This window comes from Cyanistes caeruleus, chromosome 15 (assembly GCF_971803275.1).
Source record: "Cyanistes caeruleus chromosome 15, bCyaCae1.hap1.1, whole genome shotgun sequence".
NCBI lineage: Eukaryota > Metazoa > Chordata > Aves > Passeriformes > Paridae > Cyanistes > Cyanistes caeruleus.
This window is the reverse complement of record NC_141715.1, coordinates 9,404,597-9,430,206: the sequence shown is the minus strand read 5'-3', so window position 1 is coordinate 9,430,206 and position 25,610 is coordinate 9,404,597. Positions and strand designations below refer to the sequence as shown.

The following is a 25,610-nucleotide window of genomic DNA, read 5'->3' as shown; positions in this document are numbered from 1 at the left end:
CCCAGCGCCAGATCCGGGCGCCTCTTACACCCCTCCAGGGATGGTGAGTGCACCACCGCCCTGGGCCGCGGGGCAGTGCTGACCACCCGGACAGTAAAAAGGTTTTTCCTAAAATCTCATCTGAATCCTCCAACCTCAGCTTTACGCCAGTTGTGATCCTCTCATTGCAAGCACGGCAGTAGAGATCGGTCTCCCCCTCACTCCAGTTCCTTCCCGGGGGTTGCACAGAGCGATGCGGTGCCTGAGCCTCCTCGTTCCTGACCGGTCGCCGCTTTGCCGGTCCCACCCCCCATCCCGGCGGCTGTTGTGGCGGAGGCATCTCCCCTTCCTCTCTCGCTCCGTGTCCCCTCGCTGCCGGCTCGCTGGCCGCTGCGGTTCCGCCGCAGGCAGCGGCTCCTCCCGCGGGGCGCGGCGGGGGCGGGCCGGGCCGGGCCGGAGGGGCCATGCCGGGCGGCGGGGCCGGGCTGCGGCGGGCGCTGCTGGGAGCGCGGCGGGCGGCGGGCGGCGCCGGGAGCCCTGCGGCCATGGTGAGGGTGAGGGGGACGGGGACCGGGCACCGGGCCGGGGGCGCGGGGCAGAGGGGCCCCACACGGACAGGCCGCTGGCCCGCGGCCTCGGGTCAGTCCCCGGCCCTGTTCCCTCGGAACTGGGGCAATTGGGATTGCTCAGCCTGGAGAAGCCTCCGGGGAGACCTGGTCGCCACCATTCAGTACGCGAAGGGGCATGGGGAGAGCTGGAGAGGATCTTGGACAAGAGCCCGGAGGGAAAGGGGAAATGGCTTCACATTGATAGGTTAGATGGGATATCGGGAAGAAATTCTTCCCTGTGAGGGAGGTGAGGCCCTGGCACAGGGTGCCCGGAGAAGCTGTGGCTGCCCCATCCCTGGAAGTGTTCATCCAGGCTGGATGGGAAGTGGAGCAGCCTGGGATAGTGGAACGTGCCCTTGTCCATAGCAGGGGGTGGAACAAGATGGGCTTTAAGATCCCCTCCAACTCGAATCGCTCTATGATTCTTCCTGTGTCCCCCCCCCATCCCACCTCACCGCTGATTATTTTATTTTACACAAAGCTAATAATGAACAGCACGTGCGGGGTTCAACCCTCGCCCCTCAGGCATGAGCGTTCTAATTCTTTTTGTACTTAATGACTGTTTTGCCTGAGCTTCCCCTGAACAAACATTATCGATCACTTAGTCAACCACACCACACAACAGCCCCTGGGCCCTGAGTGTGGCTCCTGCGCCAGCACCTCGGATGCTCGGTCATCATTGGCACCTGGTGCCTGTTCCTGCTTCCCTGGGGCTCTGGCCATGCCCGTGACAAGCTGCTGGGGGTTGTGAGTATGGAAACACAGTTAGAACCTCCCACTTCATCTTTTTCCTTGCTGCTTTCTGCTACATTTCTGTACATCATGGTGTGTCAAGGGACTGACTCAGGATGCAAAATGTGCTCAGTGTTCACCAGGGCCTGCATCAAACGTGGTCTCCATATTTCTATTAAAAACTCTGTGATCGAATTTCAAGTTACAGCATTGTTTTGTCAATGGCTGTGTGTCAGGCGAGGTGTCAGGAGGGCACCACAGTGTCCCCAGAGCTGGCACAGGACATCTGTGTGCCAGCTGGAGGAGTGGACTTTGTGTTGTGTCCTGGTCACAGTCCTGGACTTTGCTATCTCAAAAAAACCACCCACCCTCATGATTTTTTTTGTGCCTTTGCAGACTAATTTCATCTCACGCTAGATAAAACAGTACATTTTGACACATCCTTTAGCTTTGGTGATTTTTGTGTATGCTTGAAAAAAAAAAAGAAGAATGTGAGAAATTTATGCCTATGACTGCAGTTATAGTAATCTGAAATTTGTGTTCTTGCAAGCCTGATGGAGTGTTTGAAGTGTAAAGAGCATAAATTAGTTCAGTTTGGGACCTGTAAAACCCATCTCTTGTTACATCTCTATATCCCCATAAGCACAAACAGCAGCAGTATTGCTGTTAGATTGATTTACTCCCTTTGGGGCTTTTTATCCTGTGTTATTGATGAAAATGTTGCTCCTTGGCCCTCTGGCATCTTAATGCCTTGCTGAGGTCGCATTAATTGCGTTAATTCCTGCTCTGCTCAGACTCACAGCCCCATCTGGTGGCACCAGGGCTCCTGCTGGAGCACCGGCTGGCAAAGGTGAAAACTCCTGAGCTGGCCTCCCATGTCTGAATGAACCTCTGGAGCAAAACTGCCCTTCTGGAGGATCTCACAAAGTTTGGCCAGCTGCTAAAATAAAAACTAAACCAATCTGAATGTAGCTGTACTGGGGAGAAGGGTCCCTCATGCTTTAGTGGGAAGAACCTATCTCTCAGAATATGTTGTCTGAGGAAGGGCTCATGCTCTTAGTCCCTGCTTTTAGAAAAGTTATCAACCTCTTCCAAAGGCCCCACAGTTCCTCTGTGTCTGGCTCTGACCCTGTGTGTGGTTCAGCCCCTGATTCAGATATTTAAGCAGAATGTTAATCTGTCATGTTTGTGCCCCCAGTGGCATCAGGAGGACTCTTGTCACTTCAAGTAAGCCATACCTAAACACTGGTGCTTTGCAGAATCTAGTGCTTTTACCAGTAGCTTCACACTTTTTGTAATTGTGTAATTTTTTTTCTTTTAATTTAGTTGTAATTTTTTTTCTTTTACTTAAGTTAAAAAGCTCTTTGTTTTTTGTGGAACTCCACAGTGTACGCTGTCTTAAAGGTCCATTCCCACTTTCTTAAAATAGTAAAATACAAAGTAGGTAGAATACAATGTCCTGTTTTTCTTCTCTCTTTTTAAATAGGTATTTCCTGATATCTTTTAGCCTTATAAATGTACATTTATCAAATAATGTAAATCATCCTTTACTTACCAGACAGAATGGAACTTTTGAAAATTAAATATGATGCATAATTATGCAGCATCTGCATAATTGAGATGACCAAGGGTATGGGTATGCTGATGTCCATTCTTGGGAAAGAGTCTATTGCTTTTCAGTAGTTTTGTACAAAAAGCACTTGGCCAAACAGAAATGGCAGGGTTTGGTTAAACTGGTCTGTGAAATTATAAATAGTAAGAAACTGCACAGTGAATTTTCCACATCCTCACCTTTGCACAATACATAACCACAATTTAATTGTGTTGTTTTCTTATTGTTGTACAAAAGAGAACCTCAGCCTCACTTGTGCCGTGCCTTTATTTTTTTCCCCTCAATAGTCCTCCCAGTCTCACTGGTTGACAACAGAGGAAAGGAACCAAGTTTTACTGGATCTCAAAACTTCAGGCTGGTCTGAGCTGGGAGAAAGAGATGCCATCTACAAGGAGTTCAATTTCAAGAATTTTAATCAGGTAATGATTGTTATATACCACTTTTAATATAAAGGAAATGTAATTGCTTTAATTTCCATATGATCCTGATGGGAAAATATTTATATTCAGAAGTTTGGGAGTATCCTGGTGGGGCCAAATCCTCTTGGATTTGCCCTGATGAATTGCTCTCAGATTCTGATCTCATTAGGTGGAGTAAATTAATTCCATTTTGTAGTTGATAAATAGATTTGTTCTAATATTACAGTTTCTTGATTATAATATTCAGGTCAGGGTCAAGGTTGGTATTGTGGAAATACAAGCAGTATTTGATCCTGATTTTTTTTTTTCATTACTAACACTCGTGAATAAATGCTGGAAATACATAATTGATGGCCAGTGGGGATCATTTTTGTCAGGGAAATACATGAGAAAAATGGGTAAATAAAAGAAAGAACAGAAAGTTTTGGAAAACAAGGTGGGGAAAATGGGAACATTTCACCTTCTAAACAGGAATACAAAGTTCTAGTATATCCTTGACAGAGTTCTAATAGCTGATCTTGCAATGTCTTTGGCACACAGAGTGCACAGAGTGCTGGTTTTTATTTACATCACTGGGTTTTTGTTTGGAGGCAGGATCCTGAGCCACATCTCACACAAGAACTTGCCTCAGACATCAATTACAAACTTGCTTTAGAAATACTGAATTTGTCTTGAGGTCCTTGTTCAGCTACATTCCCCTGTAAATTCCTTTCTAAGGAATCATGACATTTCTTAGAAAAAGTCACGTTCCCAGAGCATGCATTTCCTTTCTGTTTTATTTCTGAGGGAAGGGTGAGCTCTTTCTAGGGAGGAGAAAGAATTTCCAGGGGTTTGTTGGGATGATGGGTCTCACCAAGCTGGTTCTTTCCCTCCCTACGGAGGGACATGGCAAGCTCCAATTTGGGGATACTGTGGGTTTGTTGGTGTGTGTAGAGACCAGGAGCTATGCTGTGAGTTGTTTATTTATATGGCTGTGCCTAAACCCAGAACAAGATGTTTTAGGAAACCACAGTGATCTGGATAAACAACAACTTGCAACCTTGGCCCTTTTTTTCCCTGTTTCACAGATTGTCATAGTAAGGAAAGCCCAGGCAATAGAGAGAAGGTGGATGGAGTGAGCTGGGAAAAAGCAAAAGAGAAAACAACTGCAGAAAAATCCAGCCCATTTAGCAGGACAGTGCTGGTCCAGGGGGCATGCCAGAGCTCTGAGTATGTTTTTAACCTGAGTGTTAATACAGAGCAAATAGAACCAAATCAGTTCATTCAGAGGGCAGTGAAGGGGAGAAGCCCATGAGAGGGAGTTCACAGGAAGCCTTGGTGAGAAGTGCAGGCAGCTGGGGGCTGGAGCAACCACGAACGAGGCGGAATAGAAGTGGCCCTTGGAAGAGTTGAGATTTTCTGACTTCAAATATTCATGAAATGGCATCTCTGCCTGGTTATGGTCAAAGTTTTTGTTGATTCAGCACAACTAGAAATGAAGTTGCTCCCAAAATTAATTAAAAAGCAGTTTTGCCCACTGTAAATGAGTAACTGACTTTGATCAGATGGATTTAGACAGTTCCTGTCTGCCAACAGACCGATGAGGAGACAAATCAATGTCCTGCACCAGTAGCTATCTGGAAAATACATACTTTGATAAAAATTTACAAAGTTGTATTTTTTCTGACAGTGTAGATTTATCTTACAGCATGGGTAGATACCCACAGGTCTACCTGTACCCATGCCTTCCTGATTTGAAGGTGGATGGAGCACATACCAGTATAGGAAGTTGAGTATATTTAAATTAGCTTATTGGTAAATGATGAACTATATGCTCATACTTTGAGTATCTGTAGTCATGGGAAGAGTATTTCTAAAAATTGCCACTTGAATTGTTTGGAAGATACTAGAACAGTGTCTTTCATTCTTAGCTGATTTCATGGATGTAAGGCAGAAATGAGAGCAGGGGCTGGGAGTTGACTTCAAAACACAATTTCTGCCCCAAATTGGGAGAAAAAGCCATGCAGGTGGGTGCTCTGGGCAGTTTTGGTTGGATCAAGCATAGATGTGAATATCTAAGGGCAGAGTTTCACCTGTTGATTTTTATGGATTTTCTGCAGTGTCTCCTTTGCAGTTGCAGAGGGAAGAAATCATTCATGTTCTCATAGTCCAGGAGCAGGCTCAACATGCAGATCCCAAGGGCATTAGATACTTAGCTGGTATTAGAGAGCAGGTATTTGCCTTTCGATAAGTTGAAGCTAAAAATAAATTTAAATTATTCATGTATACTTAATTTTATTAAATTATGCACATATGCTTGTATTTATAGTGACTATTAGTAAATACTGTTTACAGTTTACTACAACCTAGGAAACAAATGGCAAAAGTGGAGCTGTACCTGCCTTGTACTTTGGGAGAATTTAGTCCTGCAATGAAAAAATGGAACTTGTAGGTTCAACTGCTTTCATTTAATATAATAAATATTCTATTTACAGGATTTAAAGTGTTTAGTAAAAGTCAAAGGACTGAGAAATGTCATTTCCTCAGTGATCTGTCATTTCAGTCATCTTCTTGCAGCCCTTTTACAGATGGCATAAAATCAGGTGTGGAAAAAAAAATCACCCCCAAAAATACAAAAAAAAAATACAAAAAAAAAAAAAGTGGTTGAGCTGACACGAAAGGTATTTCAAATTTATGTTTTGCAGATGATATTGGTATGATTAATGTATTCATTGCTTTTTTTTTTTATTGCTTCTTGCAGATAATATTCATGATGCATGGAAAATTCTGTGGCTTCAAAATCTATGCCAGGTTTACAAAGTCTGTGGATGTCAACAGATGTTAAGAATATAAACACAACTTTTATTATAAAGTTGTGCAAATGTGTAGACATGAGCTTCGTTTATGTATATTATTTTCAGCATGAGAATGAAATGAAACTTCTGTAAAACAAGAGTTATTTAGATTCCTGAAGTTTTTGGGCTGAGATTAGCTCAGTTAAAAGCGATTAGCAGTGAGCTGCCTTTGTAAGGCTGACAAGCTAATGACACTTCTGGCTCAGGGAATTAGTTTGTAACCCAGAATTTGAAAGCACTGGTGGTGTTTGTTAGTCTGAAGATATGTTTTCATGAAAATGGACTTTGGTGGTACAGTTCTCTGAAATAAGCTGGAAACCAGGCTGGGTTTCTGCTGAAAGACATTGGTTGGTTTTGTTGCTGTGTATGCCCACCAAGCATCAGCCCTGGGGGACTGGATAGTATTGGCTGTATGTTCCCATTATGTGAGGCAGGCTCCTGGTGGGTTGGTGTTCTGCATCTTGTATAAAATAAAATACACTAGTGGTGGGTGGAAAAATGCAGTTCAGCTGTGGAGGAGGGTGCTGTGTCTGGAAGAGCTGTGCTGGTGACACCAGTGCCTCTGTTCCTCTTCATGCCTTGCAATTGCCCTGAGCTGTTGCCACTGTGGAGTGGCAGGTAGGCAGTGATGAGTTAAGACTGGAGTCTTTTACCTTCAGCACCCTCGATGGGGTGCACTCGCTCAAAGCCCCCAGGTTGAGTCACTTTTCCAAAGGAACATGTGCTTGGCAGAAACCTCTGGCTGTGAGTGAGGTTCTGGAGAGGAGGTGGGCTTGGAGCACTCCGTGGCAATCCCTACTATGCATCTGGGTGCTCATGAGCCTCTACAAACCTCACAGCCTCATCAGGGAGCTTCTTTGGGGCCTCTCTCCCAGGATGCAGGGCAGAGAAGAGTGGCTGGTGAGGCTTTCAGGCATGGTGTAGCATCCATGAAGGGATGCTCTCATGTATTCACATCTTTGAAATGGTTTTCTTCCAGTGGAGCGAGCTCTCAGCTTCCAATCTGCTTGAACAAAATTGGGAATTGGGGTAGGAAGTTAATTTATGCCTCCAAATCATGCTGGTAACTTCTCCCAGCACTTCAGGTTAGTTCACCTTGGGAGCAGTGGGAAGAGGCAATAGGTCTAGGTTAAAGATGTGAATTCCTCCCAGATTCATCTGAAGCCCAGTCCTGGGCTGGGTGGGCAGCTGTGAAAGGCTGTGAGTGCAGGATGCCAAGTGCTCGGTTTGGGTCCTGTATCCAGCTGCTCACTTTTCCTGAATTTGCAGGAACATCTTAGCTCTGAGACTTCCATGTCTCTTGTCAAACTTGGTTGGATTTGACCAGAAGGTTTAAGGGGCAACTGCCTGTGTGATTGCATTTCCGTAGGTAATCACACCAAGGCAGCAAATGCAGTTGGGAAATTACAAAGGTGGGCAAGCTTGGTGATGGTCAGGTTCAGATTTACAGCTGCTTTCTTTTATAGGGTAAGTTTTTAATTATGTTTGCTTAAAAAAAAAAAAAAGTAGGAAGTCTCCATAAGATCTCTAATGCCATTCTCTAAAATGACAGGAAATCAAATGCTCTAAGAGTTTTAAAGCTATTTCAGATACATGTTTTGTCTTTTGGGGCAAGAGGGTGGAGGTGGAAGATGAGCCTGAGTGGAGAGGACAGTATGAAAATGCTGTGCACTAAGAGTAGAGGCACATATGTCTCAGTGCAATCTGTGTCTTGGGTTTGGAGAATATATTTAAAGATCTAGCAAAAAATCTAGGCATATTAAATAAGTTATTATTCTCACTTTGCATTTCCTTTCCAGATTTGCTATCTCTCTTGCTTGGAATAATGTGAGACAGAGCATGTTATAGTACATGCCTTTTTTCTCCATCTTGGTGATGCCAATTTTTTTTTCTTTTGGCTGCAGGGAGACATTCTCAGATTTGTCCCTTTAAATTGATGATCCTTGTTGTATGATCCCGGTTAGACATAATTCCCTACAATGAATTTGGTAGGATATGCAATGAATACTCTTGATTTCTTTCAATGGCAGAACTTGGTGCCAGTGCCTTAAATATAATCCGGGTCTGTCTTTCCTTCTTCTACTCTTGGCATGTTGCTTTGTTTATTACCTTCATCAAAGGTTGGAAAATTTGGTTTTATACATATAGGCAGTGTATTTTGTTTTCACTTTATGTACTTAATCTTTTGGCTGTTTGTCTGAAATGCGTCCACACCTTTTATGTATTGAAAACATTATATCCTTCAACTTACAATCTGCAGAGTTAAAATGAATTTTATGGTAAATATTCAGTTGTGGACCACATCTCCAGCTTTTTATATGCCACAGTGGTCTTGTGGGTTTTTTTCTTCTCCATTGTCTGATAGTGAGGTCATTTTCAGTCCTCTTGAGGTATTTTATTCCCAGCCAGATGCAGGCCATATATTAAAAGTAGCACCTGTGGCTAATATCACAGCAGCTTACCATAAATTTACATGGTAACTAGGATTATATCTGTCAAGACTGTTAAAAAATGTCTCGTTTTAATTTGATTTCCAGTATTGAAGGAGCTCTCCAACATTTTGCTTCATAACTATATTTTAAAAGTTAAAATCACTCCATTGTTAAGTTTTATAGCACTCCCAGTACCCATTAAGTTGATTTGTTAAACGGGGGTTAGAATAAAGCAAGTTGGCTACAGGAGGATCGGAAACCAACCCATTTGTGACAAATTTAGTCCTCGCGTGTGAATCTTCTCGGAGCCCGGGGAGTGATTGGATTCAGGTGCAGCCTGTGTCAGTTGTGTTTAACCTCAAAGCCTGAGCAGCCTCAGCCCAACTGTCACTTCTGCTAATCAAAAGTTGGACCCATTTTCATACATTTTGGGGGGAATTGCTATTTTTAATAGTGTTACATACATTAGTATACAATTTAGTAGTATTGCTCTGCCAGCTCCTTCTGCTAGAGTTTTGCATTTGATTGCCTGTCGACTAAAAATAAATTATTTTTATCGAGCTAGGTAGGTGCTGGTTTTCATATAGGCTTTCTGAAACTGCTTCATTTTCCATTATCCTTTGAGTCCTCTCCCATATGCTGTGATTTGTGCACCTGCAAAGTTATGAAAGTATTTCTTTTGGTAGTTATGTTGTTCACTAACTTCCCAGCGTTTATGAATACAATAACTGATTTATAATAAATCAGAATTATTTATGAGTGGGTTTACAGAGTTGGGAATATCTTTGTATCTGAAAATAATGAATTTTGGGCGTATTTACCTGTTGACATTTTCTTTTATTAGAAACTGATAGCGAAGTGAAGTTTCTGGAGCTGGCAGAGGTTAACCTGCAGGCTGAAACACAGTCAATGAACTGCATCAAGTGTCTCAGAGCAAAGCACCAGTAAAAATATATGATTCCTAGATGGTCACACCTTCCTTGAGTTTATTCTTGGGATTGACTGAGTAAATAAGAGTCTCGCCTCTGAGTCGGCGGGTCAGGGTGCAGCTGTGGGACCTGGACATGATCCACCTGCCTGCACCACTGCCTGCCACTGCCTGTGGGATGAAGGTAGTGCAGGGTCTGGGGGAAATGAAATGAGAGGTTCCAGGGAGATGGCTTGTTTGGAAGCTTGTGATTCTCCTTCCCTAGCCTTGGAGAAGGAGGAGATGATACTGGAGCTCTGGTTAGGGTGTCCTCTGTCCAGTGATGCTTCCAGTTAGCTGGCAATCAGTGGTGAGAAGTTATGCAAAGCTTGGAGGTCTGTAGTGGTGGAAATGTGTCATCTGATTGTGTCTAAGAAGAAGTGAAATCCTTGGAGGTGGGAGTGGGGAAATAAGGTATTTATTTTCTTCTCACAGCCATCATGGCCTGCCATGTACAAACCCACAGAATTGTAGAATGGTTTGGGTTGGGAGGGATCCCAAAGCTCATCTCATTCTGAACCCCTGCCATGGGCAGGGACACCTACCACTAGATCAGGTTGCTCCAAGCCCCTTCCAGAGTGGCCTTGAACACTTCTAGGGATGGGACAGCCACAGCTTCTCTGGGCAGGTGCCAGGACTTCACCACCCTCAGAGGGAGGAATTCCATTCCAGTATCCAATCTATCCCTGCCCTCTCTCAGTTTGAAGTCATTCCCCCTTGTTCTGTCACACTATGCCCTTGTAAGAAGTCCCTCCTTATGTCTCCTGCAGCCCTTTTAGGTGATGGTTCCTCTTTGTGCTGTTGAGTATCCCGTCTCCTCTTTGCCAGGGTCTGTGCATGCAGATGCCACCACCCTTGTGTCCCACCTGCCTGTGACAAGTGCTTTTACAGTACTCATGTCATCATTATAATTTCATTGTGGCACTGCCAGTGGTGTCAGGCCACCAGGGTTATTTAAAATGTCACAATATTAATCACATTTTTTTAAAAAATTATCTTTAAAGTGAAGACTCACGAGTGGTCATATGTCCTTCATCTCTTTCATCATGCAAAATGTCCCATCCTGGTTGTGGTAAAGTTTGCATCAGTTTTTTTTGTTTTGGTTTTGGTTTTTCTGTGACATAATTGGAATTTGGCATCCTCATTTTCTTGATGAGCTAAGTCATATTTCTCCCTAGAACAAACCATTATTATTTTATTATTTATAATTATTGGGGTATGGTGTTTCTAGTTGCTGAGTTTCCCCCCTCAGTAGACCTGCTGTATCTCCTTTTATGCACTCCACTGCTTAAAATCTGCCCAGTTGACCTTTGGGCTGCTCTGCTGTTGACTCCAATACAAATGCTTTTCTTAACAGATTTATTATCACTCAAAAGTTATTACAGCATTTTTCATATGCTTGTTGCATGCATTGATCTGAAAATGCAAAAGAAATTGTCTAAATGCCTTTTGGACCTCACAAGCTGTCTTGTAAATTTGTAGCAAAAGAAAAGTTTCTCTTTTTTTTTTGAGCCACACAGATTGATTGCTTCAATTAAACAGAACAAATAATGTTCTATCAGCCATATTGACAGTGCCCAAAGAGATAAATGGGAGCAAATCCATCTAATTTTAGCTACAGTTTGGGCACTTTCCATGATAAAACACTTTTGGAAAATGAATGGAAAATTCAGTGGGTTTGAATTCAGTTGAACAGCTTCATTTGGGAAAATGAAAGTATGACTGCCTCTTTTAAGATGGTCACTCAGATGAACGTTTTTATCTTTTCAGTTAAAGAAAACTGTTTTTTTGAAACTCCTTTATACAATAAAACTTATTTTTATGGGGGAACTGGAATGATGCTGGTTAAATGCAATCCTGGTTGTTTAACCTTTTGCATCCCCTTTCTTTTGGAGCAACGCCTGCCTACAGTTTCAAACTGTAAATTGCCTCTCACTTTCTCATACTCCCACAAAGGAGCAACACGCTTTGGGATATTATTCTCTGCAGCTGTAATTAAAAATGGACTCTGGCTAGCAGAATAAACTAAAATAAAACTACAACGCCCCTATTTCAAAATTAACCATTACTCACCAAAAGCACATCAAACCCACTTAGCGGACATCCGTTAATCCCGCCGTGAGCCGGTTCAGGCTTTAATGCACACTGTTTTACACGTTAAGGGGTTTGAAGTCGTGGGCCAGCGCTGACCTTTCGCATCTGCTCCTCTCGCAGTAGGAATCTCCGCTCGCCGCTCCCCGTCAGGGCGGATTAGCGTGACGAAGTGCAGCTCTTCTGCTGGCTGCAATTTCGGGTTTTGATCAGAATTATTTCTTTCACAAACAATCACGTTTGGCTAAAACATTACATCTGCTCTGAAAAGCCACTGGCACGGCCATCGTTTATCAAGGCAAGGCGTGTGGAGGTTTTTTAGCCCTCTTTTATAAAGCTGCAAACCCACTTTACATGGCTTTTTTGGGGAAGAGCTTCCTTTCTTGCTCTTCCCCTTGCCCTTTATTCCTTTAGTTTTGTTTTGCTGAGATGAAAAGTCATTTTGGACAAACGCAAAGCTGGTTGTGATTCTTGGAGGGGTTTGGTGGGAGCACAGTGATGAGTGGGAAGCCCTGTGCTGAGTCAGCACTGCACTGTTGGGTTTATTTATTGCTAAGGATGCTTTGAAAGAAAATATTATTTATTCCTAGTATCAGAAGAAAAAAGTCCTGATTACATGATCTACCGTGATTTTCCTTGGACAGGGATGAGAATAACAACAGACAGTTAAATATATGTCTGTGTATGTCCAAAGTATCCCTGGTTGAGGGAACATTTTCTCTGTCCTGCTCAGAGAAACCTTTGTGTTCTGGTAAGAAAACAACCAGCAAAAACCCCATAGAACTTCTCAAAATACTGCTCATCAAACATACTCTCACTTCCAGGCGTATGTTTGGAGCATAACAAGGGGTCTGAAGATAGTGGATCACGTTAAGTTCAGGCTGAGTACCTGATTTGTTGGCTGTTAGGTGAGCTTTGTCCTAATAACACAGCTTAGTGTAGCTGCTTTTATCCTTTTCTCTGTGACCTGCTCCAGCTATTCTTCCAAATAGCAGAGACAGGAGATGAAGCTCAGATTGAGGAGATGTACAGATCCCAGAGGGAACAGTGGGCATGGAAAACCGGGCAAGGCACCCAACTGTGCAGAGCTTGAAGGATGCCCCATCATGTCTGGGAAAATTCTTGGTCTGTCCTACTCTTTTTTTCACAAATGATGTGTTGTTTCTAGGCTTGAAGTATCTTGTTTGCAAAATAACATTTGAATTTTATGGTACAATGTAAATTAGCAGCCTACCAGTGCTGGCCCAGGTAATTCTCATCCTGAGTTCACTGCCCCTTTTTATCATCTGAACTCTTCTACTATAAAAGGGTGTCCAAACATTAAAACTCATTCTGACAGTACAGTTGGACACCTTCAGCAGTTCAGTTCAGTGAAATGATCCCCTGACTGGATCTGCAGTAAATGGTCCTTGGTTTGCTTTATTGCAAATCTCTAGCTCTTTTTAGCTTCTGGCTTGGCCAAGAGAACGATTGGAAGACCTGTCCAAATTTTTCACATCTCCATCATGTTTTCTCTGTTGCATGTTTGAATGGCTGAACTTGTCTTTAAAAAAACAAACTAAACCAAAAAAGCTGACAGGGTAGTGGAAGATGAAATGGTCATGAGACCAACATCTTCTCTCAATCCATCATAAAGCAAAGCCTTTCTTACCACTCTTTGATGTGTTCTTAGGATCATAAATGGCAGAGATTTAGAGGATTATCAGAGGCAGGATATGATTGCCCTTGGATGCTCAGCAGAGAAGATGTTGGATATTAAACTGATAGTGTATGTAATCTCTGCCAAAAGACCAAGGAGAATTTTGTCTGAGCATCCCTGTGTTATCAACAGCATGTGAAGTTCACTTTCATGTCTACAGAATGAAATAATTCCTTCACATATGAGTAAAAACAAACATTGGGGAAAATTGCAGAATATTTTGTTCTGCTCCAGTCAAATCTGTTTCATCCAAAGTGTGGCATGATGGGATAATGAACTTCTCTGTTCTTCTACACCATACCTGCACTCTGTAAAAGTCAGAGGGTTTGAGAAACTTTCAGAAGTAGAACATTCACTTAAATTAATTCTGATTTGCTCTGGTTTACAATACCTTCATGTCATGGGCTGGTACTGTGCTGTCAAGGATAATTCATTGCCCTTTGCCTTAGCAGAGGACTCAGTGCCTGAATTTTTCAGAAGGTTGGAACTGGGGACTCCCTGCACCTTGTTACTACTTTATTTTTATTGTGGTTTGCGTGATGGCTTTATTACAGTACAGCCAGGGGTTTGATTTGCTGGACCAAACATTAGTTTTAACAAGTCAAATTATCATTGTTCTTTCAGTTGTGCAGCCAAAGGAGTTTATTATTTTAAGTGCCTGATTACTTTAGCAGGTGCTCAGTTAATGGGCACTTCACTGTGTTATTTCATGTTTTTAGGTAGGGTGCAAAAAGCTCATTTTAAAAAGTCATGTTTCTTGAAATAGCTGTTTTATTTGGTGCAAACCTCCTAAGGGCAACCTTTATATTCCATTTTTTAACACAAAGCACACAAAAATGGCTTGGGAGGTGGAGAGCCAATTTGAGATTATGATGTGGCTGAAGGATTTCTTCCATATTCTAGTTCAGTCCTGAAACCTGGGATTATTCCCCCTTATTTTTTTCTGGAAAATGTAATTTAGAGACCTAAAATTTTAATAAATAAATAATATTTATTAGTCTATGTTTATAAGTACTGAGGGACCTGTGGAAATAAAGGAAAAATAAAAGCATTTATCTTCTGTATTTTGATATGAAATGATGCATTACAAATACCACATAACCTAGTTCCAGGTGAGATTTGAACTTTGGGTATCTACTTATTTTGCAGAAGTTGTTATGGGCAACTGTCATTATATTTATCTACCTATAAACAAATAAATGTAATTTGTAATATTGTTGTATTGGCACTGAAAATTTTATCACTGCCACAAAGTTTTTATGCTGCCTTAAGACATCTCCATGTTCTCTCACTTCTTCTCCGTCATGTCTATAAATCTTTCTGGTGGGACAGGTGATTAGTGTTGGTGTGAAATCTGTTTATTGAATCACCAAGAATATTATGTATTCTGTTCATGAAAGTGCAATCACTTTTCATAATAAAAAGGAGAATAGGAAGAAATATCCTCAGCATGGAGGCTGCTGGAAAAGTCAAGGTGTGATGAAGAAGAAGGTAATACATGTAACATTTTGGGGTTTAAGAGAAAGAAGGCCTAAATTCAGCAGTTGTTAAAATCCTGATATAAACAGGCTTAGAAAATATCAGGTTCATGTTTGTTGTGCAGACTGCACACAAGGGTTTTTTACATACTTAATGAGCTTGAGAGGAGGAAGAGAGCAAAGCAAGGAGCAGGATTTAAGTGCAGCAGCTGAGTGCTCTCTACTTTTCTCAAAGTCCCTTTCCTTGCACTGATCCATGTCCATTGCCCATAGCAAAATAATTGAATTTGCCTTTTAAACTGGTTGAATCTCAGATGGGGAAATTGACACTTGCATCTCTTTTGTGACTGTTGATGGGTTTAAGGTAAAAGAGGGTAGATTTAGATTGGATATAGAAAATTCTTCCCTGTGAGGGTGGTTGCCCAGAAGAGCTGTGAATGCACCATCCCTGGAGTGTTCAAGACCAGGTTGGATGGGACTTGGAGCAACATGGGATAATGGCCAATGTTCCTGCCTGTGGCAGGGGATTAGAACTAGATGATGTTTAAAATGCCTTCCAGCCCAAAGCATTCTGTCCTGATTCTGTGATGTCATAGTTTAGGTCACTAAACTGAGGAAGAGGAAGCCTTGGACTCCAATCCCTTTGGAGAGCTGCACCTCCGGCACTGTCAGAACTGTGCTGTGCCCAGTGCTGCACTGGGTCTAGAGTGTGCTGAGTGAGGGCAAACTTCCCTTTGCCACCAGCATCTTGGGCTTTTCTTGGGACAGCATTCCTGAAATTGCCTTCTGTCATCTCCTGTGGCTTTGACATTGTACCAGTACCTGTGTGAGAAACGTCCCCATCGAGGCAGGGCTGTGCCTCCCCGCTCCACTCCTCTCTGCCTCCATTTATTCTTCACGTTCTTCAAATTGGGAAATCATATGACAATAAACAGAAATACTCTCAGTGAAGAGAGAAGGGGAAACTGTTGTTTATCTGGTCAGGTGGTTTAGATTAGCAGTGATGCTAGTCTGTATTATGTTACTTTAAATCATAGTGTCCCAACAGGACATAAATTATGAAGATTGTTACAGTATGTTTCATCCAATGTAAGATCAACAAATTGGAATAATTTTTTTAATAGGAAAATCAGTGCTTTGGCAAGGTTATTGTTGAAGAATTTAATTTAACTTGAGCTTTGCTAGCATTATTTCTTAATATATAAAAACTATTTGCATAATGTACGAAGTATAAACATTTTTAGAATCAAAGGCAAGAATGCCTTTTCCAAGATTACATAGAGTGGCAAACTACTTAGAATAGATCAGTGTTTGTGCTTTTGCTGTCAAAAATGTTTGATATAGAGCTGGCAAGCTGGTTTCTTCACTGACATAATTGTAAACAAGTGCTGGGAGACAGAAACAGCGTTCTTTGGAGAACATGGTGTAAAGGTTTGCACGTTCTCCACTGCACATCTAACACAGCAGTTTTACAGCTGCAATAGGAATGTAAATAGGTAACTTTTTTTAGAGTGTAAAGCAACATTGCATTTTTGTGTAAATGATGTATGCAGATAAGTATGGGGGATGCGAGTGGTCAGCTCTGGGTTTTCAAAGAACATTGTAAATGTAGAAAAACATTGACAATTCAGTTGGAAATTGGAGTTGTAGGGGTTTTTACAGTTTCAGATATTTCTATGCAGACAGAAATGGCATCTCAGTCCATGCCACAGTGTCTTTAGTATTATTCTCCATCCTTTCCCCTCATTAGTATCCTTCAGAGTTTAGAGCACTGCTTTCCCCAGTCACAAGTGATGCTGTGGAATGGGAGGGTTGCCTCTGTTCACAATATTTTCCTGCTTGAGCTATTAAAGAGGAGAAAACCAAATTTCTACCAGTGGTGTTCACCTTCAAACTCTGTTGGCTACCCATGCCAGGATGGGGTGGAATGGAGACAGCAGGGAATTGTAGGCACAATGCCTGATCTTCCTTGTCCATGCCTTGAAGCTCAGCATAGAGATGTGGGACATGAGTAACCTGAGTTTAGCTCTGTTTTGGTGCATGATTATTTGCATTTTTAATTACTGTCCCACTGTTCATGGATTGATATTAAAAAGGGGGGGAGCAATAAGATGTTCACCTGATTGATGTTGTGTATGAATCCAGACACAGACAAAAAAAAAGGAGAAAAATATCTATTGCTGTGTGGATCCAGTGTCCCTGAGGGTGGTTCAGGCAAACTGAGATGCCAACAGAGAAGAATCCCGATATGGGCATGTGGTTTTGGGAATGAATACATGTCCTTCTGTGCTGCCATCACCTTCATAAATGTTAGTTAGATTCCTCTTTTTTTATGTTTAACTATGTTGTCATTTTCAGATAAAGAGTGTAGCTTTGTGATTTATGCATATTTATGTGATAAAAGTATTTAGTGATGGAGTAAATAGAATCAACATAAAGTCCAATTTTTTCCTGAGAGCACAAGAGAAAATGTCATGAGAACACTTGTGACTAGTAGCTAATCCTGACTTATGATATCTTGACTTTAAAAAGCTTTTTCCTTTTATCTGCTGGCTTGTTAGGTAGTAATGTTGGCTGGATATGTGAAAGCTTCTGGAGTCTGGGAGTGAACCATAATGATTGATTTTATTGTTACAAGTGTCAAACTGCTGAGGAGAATACATGCTGTGCCCTTGGTACTTTTTATTCAGGTGAGTGGAGAGCAAATGTATGAGGTGTAGTCATCTCCTGTGTGACAGTGTCTCTGTAATCTGAGTAATTTATTAATTTCCCACTGATAAATGGTACAGATGCAGCCTGGGTGGCAGAGGAAGGGAAGACAGGTAGCCCTCGCACTGCAGAAGGTCAGGGTTAATGCTACCTCCAGCATTATAATGACAGATGGGAGGCAGAAACCTTAATGTACTTGTGATTAACACATAATTTCCTTGGCTGGGTGTCCAGAGGATTTAAGAAGCCCAAGTGCTGATGTCATTTTTTAAAACAAACAAACAAATAAAAAGTGTGCATGGTTATATTGTCGAGCCTTTCAGCTGTTTTGCTTAAATATCTCCACTTTGAGTCAAGTACTGTCAGCTGCTTTCTTCTGGAGATGCATGGAGGTGATCCATCATGGGGAACTTGCAGTGGCTGATGTATGAGCACAACACAATGACCTGTGAGCCTTTGATGTATAACTCATCAAGATAATGTTGGCAAGCATTGTGCAAAAGCAGCGTGTTTAAAAAGTATTAAGATGAATGGATTCCTTGCTTAAGAAGTGTGAAAGGAAGAATAATAGCAGATTAGCTCTGGGATCCTGTGGTTCTCCCAGAACTGTGCAGCGCTGTGTGCAGCAGAGGGGTGGATGGAATTTCATCTTTCTTTCCACTTCTGACAGCAAAGTGTCTGGCCCTGGTTTTCTCTTTCTCTGGCAACAAAAGTAACATTAAGTTTTATTTTGTGATAGTGGATTACATCAATTTCAAGAGCAGCTTTACCAGTCACAAAACATTATGAGATAGCTGAATTCTTTTAAAGTTTACCTTGGGGTTTTTTTCACTTTTTAAGGTTAGCTTGTTTTTCTAAAAGTAACCCTGATTTTTATCTCATGGAGACATATTAGGGCTGCTAGTATTTAAGAAACATTTTAGATGTGAAACACCATTAGTTTTTAGTTCCTTCTTTCATTATCTTAAAGAAACAAAGAGATGTACCAGCGCACCCAAGGCATCTTGTCTCTGCAGGATTGCTTCACTCCTTACTTACATTGCTCTTCATGGCTCATTGCAGGGACTCTGCTCTCTGCCACCCCTTGGGTGGTGTCATCTACTTATGTGAAGTTCCCTGAATGTCTGGATACTATTTTAGCTTAAATTTCCTAAAAGGGTTAGGTTAAAAATGTGTCTAATATGCCTATTACTGAAAAAACAGAATACTTCATAATATTTACTTCATCAAAGTCTCTTTTAATACTTCTTTATGGCTTCTAGAAAATGCAGAAAACCTTTCTTTCTCCTGTCTTTTTATTTTTGAGGGAAAAATTAGAAAAAGTTCTCATCTGGGGCTGAGGGACTGCAGATCCCTGTTATTAATAGAGAGAAAGTCAAGACTGTGCCGTATCTCACTGTCATGAGTGAAGTGGTTGTCCCACTTTCATCAAGAAATGTGTGATGGTCTGATAAACTCTGCTCACCAGTGCAGTCTTGACAATGATCTTGCACTGCAGACTGCATAATAATTTTCATTATTTTTAATTAAAGTTGAAGAAGTGCAGACTCCTGCTCAAATTAAGGTTGGTTGTGTTGCCGGAATGCGGTAATTACTTTAATTGATCACAAGATAGTTTCCTTGATCACCAATTAGACCAAATTACCGATCAAGTTTCAAGACGTGAAGAAATGTCCAAACTGATTTTGTGTAATAGTGTTTTCATATCTAATCAAACCTAAAGATCTTTTCCTTCCAGAGCCAGTTGTATTTTCCCAAAGAAGGTTAAGGCTCTACAAATATAAAGGTGATTAATAAACAATAGTGTTCCAATTCATTTAATTAGCAAAGGAAGTATTTAAGACCTTAATGGAAATTGTGTTGGTGAAATTGCTGAGTAGAACCATAGCTCATTTTTTAGTGAGATACATTTTGTGTGTAATTAAAGTAAACTAAAATGCAAGGAGTAAGTTGCTGTGGGTAATGTGCAGTGAGGGAGAATGTCTCCGAGCAGAGCAGGGCATGTATGAAGTTGGGCAGGCTTTGTCCTTTACTGTGACACTGGATTGCCCTGGTTGGTTCAGCTGGAGCAACAAGTGGCAGGACATGTCCTGGGTAGAGCCCACTGCTGGAATTTATTCCTTTTCCTGAGTTGGACAGCCTCAAGTTGAGCAGTCTTCGGTAGGATGAACAGTTTTGAACATGTCCATTTTATCCAGCTGGAGACTCTGCTTTCTGCAGGGAAGGGGCAGTGGGATGTCATGTTGGTGCACTGCCTGGGGGGATTTGGTGCTCTACTGATGAGGAGGATTTGTCATCTGAAGTGTGGAGGAAGGTATAGAGAGCAAATTAGTTTATAGAGTAATTTGCTTGTGTAATTCTCTCTGTGTGTTTTTTTTGGAGCAGTGATTATTGTCTCACTATCAGTGACTGTTTGCAGTGTGACCTGGGTCTGTACATGGGCGGGTGAATTCCTGGGATGAACAGATACCAATAGAGCATACCCAAACCTGCTAGGGGGTTTTATAAATTTATTTTAAATTTTTTTCCTTGCTATTTGTTTCTGTACAGGCAGTTTGGTTGCAGGCACATCACTGTTTTAAACTTTTGAGGATATATCTGTGTATAGATTGCTGTGTTGGGAATAGCATTCTTATTAAGACACTAAAAACATTTAAACCAACACTTAATTAAGTTTTCCAAATCATTGCTAACATTGATGCACAACTTGAAGGTTTCTACTTCAAAGCATGCTGCTGAAACATGGGCAAATTTTTGAAAGTAATTGTTCACTCAAAGTAAAACTAAACTGAGCAAGAGCTTCAAGGGAAGTTAGATTTTTCTGAATTTTGGAAAGCTCTTAGGTCAAAGAAAAAAGGCTTTTTAATTGCTGACAGTTTGGTGATTTCCAAATGACAAACCTCATTGGAATGATTTTCTCTGATTATAACATTTGTATTCATTTGACTGGCAAAGCGACCAACAAAGTCATTCTTCATCCAGGCACCAATTCTTTTTTTTTTTCCTTAAAGGTTTTTGCAATTTGTGAGAGGGAAAAAGACTTGAAACTATTATCAACCATTATATGTTATTCATTGACCACATGTTTGTTTGAAATGGCCATCGCTTGGTGGAATGCGGGCTATGTACATTCTCTTCCATAAATTAGCACTAAAAACCTACCTAAATCAGGTATGGTTTTGTGGAGCTTGTTGTATTATAATCTGAACCAGACTGTAATGTGGATGTTCCTCCAGCTTTGCATGTTAATTCAGGTCCTGAACCCGATGGATGGAGCTTGGTATGAACAAAGGCTGATGCCTGCATCCTGCTCACGCTCCCAGGCCCGTCGGGCCCCACTGCATAATTACAGTCTTGATTTGCATGGACATTCTAATTTTCTTTATAATGCAGTGATTTGCTTCTAAGTATTTTGGCAAGGGCCTACTATTATTTTCCTTTTGAGCCTATGATAAAACTTTCATCCTGGGGGAGCATGTAGGGACAGAGGATTGGAAAACCCTTTTTAACTCATTTAGAGGGAAAATATATCTCACAAAGCAGAGGGGCAGGCCCACCTGCTGCCTTTTCCTCCCCAGTGAAATAAATAGCAAAATGGTTAAATGGAGGGATGTGTTTCTGGGAGCAGTGTTGGTCATACTGTGGCATGGTGCTTAATTAGAAATGGCACATTTCTAAGAGGTAGTAGAGGATGGAGAACTTGGGATGGATATTTAAAATCCCAGTTTTCAAATCCCAATATTTAAAATCTCTGCTGATGTCAGGGATAAAAATCACTGCTGGGATGCAATAGCTTTGAGTCCTGAATGAGCTGAATCCCATTGAGCAGGATGATTTACCAGGTCTGCAGGGGGTCATCTCAGCTATACTGGGAGATGCACCAGTGGCATGAGAAGTTCAAATGCCTCTTTAGCACACACAAAGCCAAGGTGCAGCCATCTGGGGCATCTTGAGGAGAATTTTGAGATTTTGGAGTGAATCTTGCCCCAATCCAGTGCCAGTTCTGGCAGGTGGACTATTTTCCTCTTTGCTCTCTCTTTCCCTAGGCTTTTGGATTTATGACACGTGTTGCTCTACAAGCAGAGAAGATGAATCACCACCCGGAATGGTTTAATGTCTACAGCAAGGTAACGTGTTCACCAGACCCAGTTACTCACACAGCAGTGGAGTTAAGGAGACCAAACCACTGGCCCATTCTCTCTGCCTTTATTTGTAGCTTTTCTATAAGGTAAAGGAATGGGAAGTGTCTCTATAAGAGATTTGAGATTTTAAAGAGATGCTGAAATTGTGGTGAGGAATTAATAATGAAGCTCTTTGCGCCTGCTGCCAGCTGTATGGTTGGGGTCTGTGGCTTCACCTCTCTGACTGAGATCTAAAAATAAAACAGAAGCCCTTAAACTCTTATTTAGCCAACCTGAATAAATTACTGTTTTAAAACTACTCACCAGCTCTCATTCCTGTCTGTGCAGCAGGTCAGGAACTCAGTGGTGTAGGGTAGCAGACTGTTGGTACCTAAATGGGAGCCTGGCAGTCTCAATTTAGATTTGATTTTTAAAAAATTGTAGGCTCCTATGTCTCAACATAGCAGCTTATAAAATTTGTTTATAATATTACCTAACTGGTGGTGGTCTCGTATTTACAAGGGTGGCAAGGATTACTGCAACCCTTGAATGAAAGGTGCTGTGTGAAGGGAGAAATTATTGCTCTCCCTTCAGCTTTATTTTCTAGTACTTCTCATTGCATCGTATCACATTGTTTGTTGTAGCATTTCATGAATGTATGGCAATCCCACTAAAAATATCCTGAAAGGACAAGTTGACAAGCATCCTGTAACTCAGCCACCACCCCCAAAGCAGGACATCCCACTTCTCCCTGCAGCTGAAGCTCCCAGCAGAGACTCTTCCTCATCAGCCCCTCATGTCATCCTATTCAAGGGACATTAAATGACCACTGTAAAAAAACCTGATCACCCACTCTTCCTGATTTTCTTGGATTTCTAGAATATTCAGAATTTGTGTTTTTTTCCTTTTGAGTCTTTCTAAAATCTCAGTGGAAGGCAAGACAGAATAATACCCAACTTGTCATCTGGCTCAGTCCAGACAGACCTGTGTTGCAGCTGTGTCACCAAGACTGGTTTTTTTTGGTTTTTTTTAAATTAATCTGCAGCAAGCTTAAGAATTTTTTCACCGCTGGGATTGTGGTTCTTAACAAAATGTGAGCCCCTGACTCAGCTCTTGGCAGCTTGGTCACTGGCTTGGGTTCTTCATGAAACTGATCCATGGAATTTAAACGTAAAGAGTGAATGATTTAATCAGACACCTCTTCTTGGATGAAGCCCAGGAATGGAAAGCCTATGTTATTCTGCAAAGGGGCTTTTATGATGAGATTCCAGGCTCTGTAAAGTCTCCTCACTTACAGCATCTTCTGGTTTACATGAGCAGGGAAGGTCCAGCTTGGTGCTTGCCAGGAGCACCAAGTAAAACCAGCTCACTATGGAGACACACAGCGTTCACAGTGAACTGCTGTTCAGCCTATGTGTCAGAGTTTAAGATGCTTTTCTCTTTGTAACCTCTTTCTTTTCCTTTGTGATAGGTTCAGATAACTCTGATTTCCCATGACTGCGGTGGGCTGACCAAGAGAGACGTGAAGCTGGCTCAGTTTATTGACAAAGCTGCTGCCTCAGTTTAACCATGATGTAAATAGCTTTAATACAGTGTCCACCTATATTTTGTGTTTAAATGGGATCCCTCTTTCCTTGTAATCGTGATTTCCAAAACCCATAGAGAGAAGATATTTTGTAAAAGCAGTAGCTGAGCTTTTCTGACCTTCAGTACCTTGGTCTTGAGACCCCTTTGGCTGCCTGTGCTTGTACTTTCCCATTGCTGGCTCTGCAGGAGGATGTAGTGGATAAACCAGCAATAAATAAGTTTTGAACAATCCTTTTTTAAAAACTAAACTGAGCTGGAATAAAACCAGGAGCCCACCTATGTGTGTTGGTGTTCCCCAAGCCCACAGGGACTGGTGGCAGCTGCCATATGATGTTCTGCCAAGCCTAGCCACTTCCCTCTTACAGATTTGTACATCTCTGCACTTCAAACAGCGTAAGAGCAGCCCAGCCAGGCTTGGTATCATCATCTCTGCCAGTGACGAGTGCAGGGATACTGGGAAGAGCAGTGCAAGCTGCTGCTGGTGTGTCCTTGGAGTTGAAGCTCAACTGGCAGGAACAGCTGTATGCAGAGTTACTGCTTGAGAACTTTTTCCCATCTAAGAGTATAGAATCACATAACCACAGACTGGTTTGGGTTGAAGCTCATTTCAACCCCCTGCTGTGGGCAGGGTCACCTTCCACTAGAGCAGTTTGCTCCAGGCCCCATCCAGGCTGGCTTGGGCACTCCCAGGTTCAGGACCGGATCTTGGAGTCGCTGGAAACTTTAGCGCTGGTACTGCAAATAAAAAAAAATATCCTGGTGAGCCCCCAGCTCCCACACCATTAAATGTGGCATGTGCTTGGCCCGGTCAGTGCTCAGCACCCTGCAGGACTGAGCCACTGTTGGTGTTGTAATGCTCCAGTACCTGCTGGATTAGGCAGGGGGTGGCTTGGCCAAGTACCCAGAGCCCTGGCCAGGGCTGCCGGCGGTGAAGAAAGCTGCATTAGCAGGATTCTTGCTAAGCTGGGCTCGACTGAAGCTATGCTTACCCACTTTTTATTTTCATACCTAGAATTACTCATTGCAAACATTGTTGCAGATCCCACTGACAACGTTTAAAATAATTTCCTCCGTGGTTTGAATGTCTTTGTTTTTATCCTATGATCCTCCCCGAGACAGATTTCCAGTGCCGGCAGGGAGGTTTCATTCTGCTTAAAGCTTGCAGGAGGGCCTCTTCCCCTGCAGTTCCCCTGCTGAATGTCCCCAGCATGCTCTGTCATGCCCTGTGAGCAGCTCCGGCTGCGGTGCTCCCGGGAGATTGACACCTCCGAAATGCCGGAGCGCATTGCTCAGATGACACCGGCGGCACAGCCACCAGCTACCGAGAAGAGAGATGCACCAGTGCCAAAATCTATATCGGGAGTACATGCGAGGTGTGTGGTCTCTCAGATATTTTGGGATGCAAAATGCCATGAACTGCCACCCAAGTGACTGTTGATAAAATAAGAAAGATATTTTTTATAAATCCTTAGCAAGCACCATCGCGTGCTAATTGGTCACATACAGGAAGAAAGATGTTGGGGTTTATTATCGGTAACACTGCTTGGGATATGAAGTTAATACCTAAAAAGACCCAAATTCAGACTATGTGCTCAGCTGTTCTTTTCTCACAAGTGCCTGTTCCCAGTGAAGTGGAGGATTTCCCTGATATGGCTTGAAAATGGTCAGTGTTGTGAAGAGTGAATAAAACAAAAACAAACAACCAGGTTGTGATGTCTCCTGTTACCGGTGGGGAAGTGAAATGAGCTTCACCCAACGTTTTGACAACATCTCTAATGAACTGTGGAAAGTCTGTTGTTCAGAATTGATACATAACGCATGGGCTTTGAATAAAACCAATAAAATCAAATTCCTCCTTTGTAATTTGTTTCTTTATTATTGTACATATATGACAGAGCTGTTTAGTTTGAAGATAAATTTAAGATAAATAATATTTAGTTACTGGGAGGTCTTTGGTTTAGAATATTGATATTTATTTACATACTCTGAGGAAAAAAATCCCCATCAACTAATTCAGCTCAGAGAACTGCACTGTCTGGCTGTGGCACAAAGCTGTGGTGGGGGTGTTGAGAATCCTGACCAAAGAGGCCAAAATACTCAGGAATGAGGATGGCTTTGAAATGCTTCAAGTGTTATGGTCAGTGCTTGTTTAGCCGTGATTTTAGTCATTTAGCCATAATGTAGCCACTTCGTGATAACTTCTGGGGCATCCCACAGACCTATAAGCAAAGTGAGCATTGCTGTGAAATGTAAATAATAATAGGACAATTGAGGAAGGGATGCACAGTCTCTCTGAGCTGGAACTTCACAGCAAACTTGGACAGCAAGGATTTAATGGCAGA

General features: G+C 42.0%; 1 protein-coding gene across 5 annotated transcripts; it reads left to right on the top strand.

Annotated features, from left to right (window-relative positions):
• The first annotated feature begins 421 nt into the window (after positions 1–421).
• On the top strand, positions 422–25,117 carry PCBD2 (pterin-4 alpha-carbinolamine dehydratase 2). 5 transcript variants are annotated; one of them, XM_086851509.1, is made up of 4 exons: positions 422–527; positions 3,219–3,350; positions 21,607–21,687; positions 23,153–25,117. In XM_086851509.1, exons 1-4 carry the CDS (start codon positions 444–446, stop codon positions 23,246–23,248), a joined length of 393 nt encoding a protein of 130 aa, XP_086707635.1. In that variant the 5' UTR covers positions 422–443; the 3' UTR covers positions 23,249–25,117. The 5 variants fall into 5 exon arrangements, with proteins under 5 accessions (XP_086707635.1, XP_086707638.1, XP_086707634.1 ...); XM_086851512.1 differs by having other exon boundaries at positions 22,326–25,117; XM_086851508.1 differs by having other exon boundaries at positions 434–533.
• Positions 25,118–25,610: the final 493 nt, after the last annotated feature.

What these genes read in the sequence shown, in the direction of transcription:
- PCBD2 (XM_086851508.1), top strand. Translation starts at nt 444, where the DNA reads ATGCCGGGCGGCGGGGCCGGGCTGCGGCGGGCGCTGCTGGGAGCGCGG. An exon ending in ATTTCAAGAATTTTAATCAG is followed by an intron (nt 3,351 to 21,606) that starts GTAATGATTGTT and finishes CTCTTTCCCTAG; the next exon opens with GCTTTTGGATTTATGACACG. An exon ending in GGTTTAATGTCTACAGCAAG is followed by an intron (nt 21,688 to 23,152) that starts GTAACGTGTTCA and finishes CCTTTGTGATAG; the next exon opens with GTTCAGATAACTCTGATTTC.